The sequence below is a fragment of the Octodon degus genome, unplaced genomic scaffold, assembly GCF_000260255.1.
Source record: "Octodon degus isolate 3935 unplaced genomic scaffold, OctDeg1.0 scaffold00068, whole genome shotgun sequence".
Classification (NCBI taxonomy): domain Eukaryota; kingdom Metazoa; phylum Chordata; class Mammalia; order Rodentia; family Octodontidae; genus Octodon; species Octodon degus.
The window spans coordinates 3,549,694-3,553,526 of record NW_004524644.1 but is presented as its reverse complement, the minus strand read 5'-3'; the positions used below and the strand labels follow the sequence as shown (position 1 = coordinate 3,553,526).

The 3,833-nt window shown below is 42.4% G+C and overlaps 1 protein-coding gene across 1 annotated transcript in view; it reads right to left on the bottom strand.

Moving 5' to 3' along the window:
• Nucleotides 1-227: 227 nt before the first annotated feature.
• Pus7 (pseudouridylate synthase 7 (putative)) overlaps nt 228-3,833 on the bottom strand; it is a 63,653-nt gene continuing 60,047 nt past the window's right edge. The window contains exons 15-16 of the mRNA XM_004634995.2: nt 2,619-2,710; nt 228-659 (exon numbers count right to left, since the gene is read on the bottom strand). Coding sequence (XP_004635052.2) covers nt 523-659; nt 2,619-2,710 — 229 coding nt within the window. The 3' untranslated portion in view covers nt 228-522. The remainder of the gene's footprint in view (nt 660-2,618; nt 2,711-3,833) is intronic.

Below are 3,833 nucleotides of genomic sequence, written 5' to 3'. Positions count from 1 at the left end.
CCTTTGTGATTATGAACCTATAGACTTTTTATTAGCACTGGAATCAGTGTGAGTACTATATTTATATTAGTAACTGGGGCCTCTCACATTATCCATCATCAAGATTCATTTTGTTGCATTTGCTCTTAAAACACTTGCTGTATGCTCCATTCATGATGTGCTAAGAATTCCTGTTGCCCTTCAAATATTCAGCACAACTCAAAATTGCTATTTCTTTTCTTTCTTTCTTTGCTATTCAATACTTTTAAAACCAAAGTCTTTTTATCATTATAAAATCTGCAAAACTGATATCTGATTATGATTTAAGCACCTAAAGTATATTCTGACCAATTTATATTCTTCGAGTTAATATTACGATGCTCAGGATTTCTGTGTATGTATAAACATTGCAAATTATTTCCTTAAGCTAATAAAAACTTTAAAAAGTACAAATAATCCTTTACTATGAAGATTCAAATCCATATATGGGCGTTCTGCCTTAACAGGAAGCAAATACTTGTCTGCATGTGGAGCAAACACTGCTCAGCGGAGCCAGGTTGTGTTCAGCTGAGTCTGGTTCTTGATGCTGGTATCCATTTTTAGCACTTCTCGAATGGCCATGGTAGCGTAAGTAGAAGGAGGAAGCGAAAAATCCATTTTCAGAGCCCTGTATTTGCCTTCTGCAAGGCAGGAAAGAAGACAATAGTCAGAAAATGAAAACAGTCACAGGCAGGGCAGAGAAAGTCACAGAATCTCTAGATAATCAGGAAGAGCTGTGCTCTCAGGGCTGGCCAGATAGCTCGGCAGATTAAAGTGCCTGCGTGTCAGCACCGCCCCCAGGGCACACTGAGAGGGTGACTGAGACTGGGCAGTGGTGGCGCCCACCTGTAATCCCAGTGCTTGGAGGATTACAGGAGGTTGGCTCCGAGTCCAATCTATAGTGAAACCCTATAGATCCTGAACTAAATGCAAAAAAATAAAAAAAAAGCTGTGTCCCCGCCTTGGGCTTCTATCACCCTGGGCCTCATAGAATGGCACCATGGGAGTCCAAGACCTGTGAGCGTCTGCTGGATACTGGAATTCTATCCAGGAGGCTTCAAACAAAGGCAGGCAACAGAGAAGCACAGAAGAGAAATGCACCAGAGTTTATTTTTTTCAAATCAAATTGGTAGGACAGTTTCAATAATTAACACACTGCATACTGTCTTCCTAGTGGTTATTTGCTGTACAAGATGAGGACATGATATCCTATTTACAAACACTATTAGAATAAATCCCTCTATTCATTAAGAGAATGTAACTATGTATCTATCCTAACCATTTTTTTTTTTTAATTGCTCCTGGTGCGATCGAAACTTGGGATCCTCTTGCCTCAGCCTCCTCAGGGCTGGGACTACAGGTGAGCACACTATGCCCAGCACAAATTGCTGGTTTTTATTTTTATTTATTTATTTATTTATTTATTATTTATTTTGCGGAACCGGGGATTGAACTCAGGCCCTCGGGCTTGCCAGAGAAGCGCTTATTCCACTGAGCCATCTCCCCAATCCTATCCTAACCATTTTGAATACACAGATACAAAATGGACATTCATCTGTATCCCCTTTTTTGTTTAGTTCCATCATTGAGTATTACAGGTGTGTGAACTCAGCAAAATATTTCAAAATAGTCCAGTAGCCCATAATAGTATTGGTTCTTCCGCTTGACTGGCAATGTCAGAAATTGTTGACCTGAGTCCCCTACAGCTCAACATAACACCATGGCTTTACTTCTTATACTTCGTCTTTATACTTTTCTGCTGGCATCTGAGTTTAAAGCAGGTAAATATAGGGCATGGGGTGGTCGGGGGGGGGGGCGCGGGGAATGGGATGGTGATGACAAATACAAGCGACAATGCCACATGTTTGCCATGTTCTCTTTCTTATATAGTGTAGGCTGAACTTGAACTCGCAGTGATCCTCCCACCTCAGCCTCTGAGTGCTAGGATTACAGGTGGGCACCACCATACCAGGTACATGTTCTCTTTTTCAGAAGTCTGCTCTCATTTTTGAGGCTGTACCTCTGCCCGTTACTACTTTTCATTGGCCTGCACTCACTCATATGTTTCTTTTCCTATGTTCAATAAATGTAAAACCATGCCACCTTCTTATTTATTTATTTATTTATTTATTTATTTATTTATTTTTGCGGGACCGTGGATTGAACTCAGACACTTGGGCTTGCCAGGCAAGCGCTTATTCTACTGAGCCATCTCCCTGGCCCCCATGCCACCTTTAAAAAACGAAGAAAAACAGGAATGAAGAGAGGAAGGAAGGAAAGAAAGGGAGGGAGGAAAAGAAATTAACAATGAGAAAGCAATTCCATTTTTCAGACATCTTCCTTACTGTCTGTACATGAGGACAGGGACGAAATATGCAGCCGCCTAGTACACCCCATGTGTAACCTGCATCTTCAGTGCGAGTGACTGTGGAGTCACCCACCTCGGGCTGGGATCATGAAGCCAAGGCGACAGCACATGAGAGGCATTACAGAGCGGGTGAGTGGCAGTGATGAATGTGAGCAGTTTCCCCAAAACATTGTGTTTTCACCTGAGAACACATTTCAAAGTTGACACAGAGCTAAAGATTGAGTGAACTTACCAGAAGCAAAAACTGGTGGTGGCTTCCCTTCTAGGTTGTCCACATCGGTATTGAAAAGTGGAATTTTAGGGTCATTATATGCAACGACTTCCCTTAAAACACATAAAGTCTGAATGTGAACTTTCATAAACAGTACTAAATTTATTTCTTTTTACAAAAAATTTGTCTGGGGGCCAGGGAGATGGCTCAGTGGAATAAGCGCTTCCCTGGCCAGTGCAAGGGCCTGAGTTCAATCCCCAGTTCCGAAAAAAAAAAAAAAAAAAATTTCTGTTTGGTACAGGGTCTCACTATGCAGTTCAGACTGAGAGTGATCCTCCTGTCTCAGTCTCCCTGGCATTGGGATTATAGGCATGTGCTACCACGCCCAGTTTCGGTGGCTGGCACAGCCTGGGGCTGGCACAGCATGTGTATTGGGGATTGAACCTGGGTCCTTGTGCTTGCCAGGCAGGTGCTTAGACTGCCACGCTATTTCCCCGGCCCAGCACTAAATTTCTTATCATCATTTGTTTCCCAAGAAAACACATGAGCCTTAATTTCCATAATTGTAAATAATTATGGATTGGTTTGCTGCAACAAAGGAACAGGGCCACATTTTATGTATAACTCTTCCTTGTTCCTTTGTATTACTATATTGTAAGATGACAGATGACACTGGTCTATGGAAATGATAAAGAATGTTTTCCTAGGATGGAAATTCTTTATACATGAGGCTGTAAGTAGTAAACCTCACTTTGTACAGATATGATCAAAGCATTTTCTATTTCTCTAGAGTGGTCATGACTGCCACAAATGCTCCCCCCACTTTTTTTTTGTATTTCGTACATGGTCTTGCTATGCAGCTCAGACTCATAGTGATCCTCCTGTTCTAGCTTCCCCAGCACTGGGATTACAAGCATGCACCACCATGCATGTTTTTGGCGGCTGGCTCAGCAGGCCCGGGGCTGGGCTGGCATGGCATGCAGTACAGGAGACTGAACCTGGGTCCTTGCGCTTGCCAAGCAGGCGCTTAGACCACTGAGCTATTTCTCTAGCCCTCATAAACACCTTTTTACTAGTGCAGTAGTGAGAAGCTGCTCTCGAGTGAAGAAGGTAAATCTCAACTCTGTCAAATCATGCCCATTAACAGAGAAGGGAGATGAGAGGGACAGGAGGAAAGAAAGAATTTCCTGGTACTGGGAAGTAGAACTTCATTTTTAAGTTATCAAACAAAGCTTT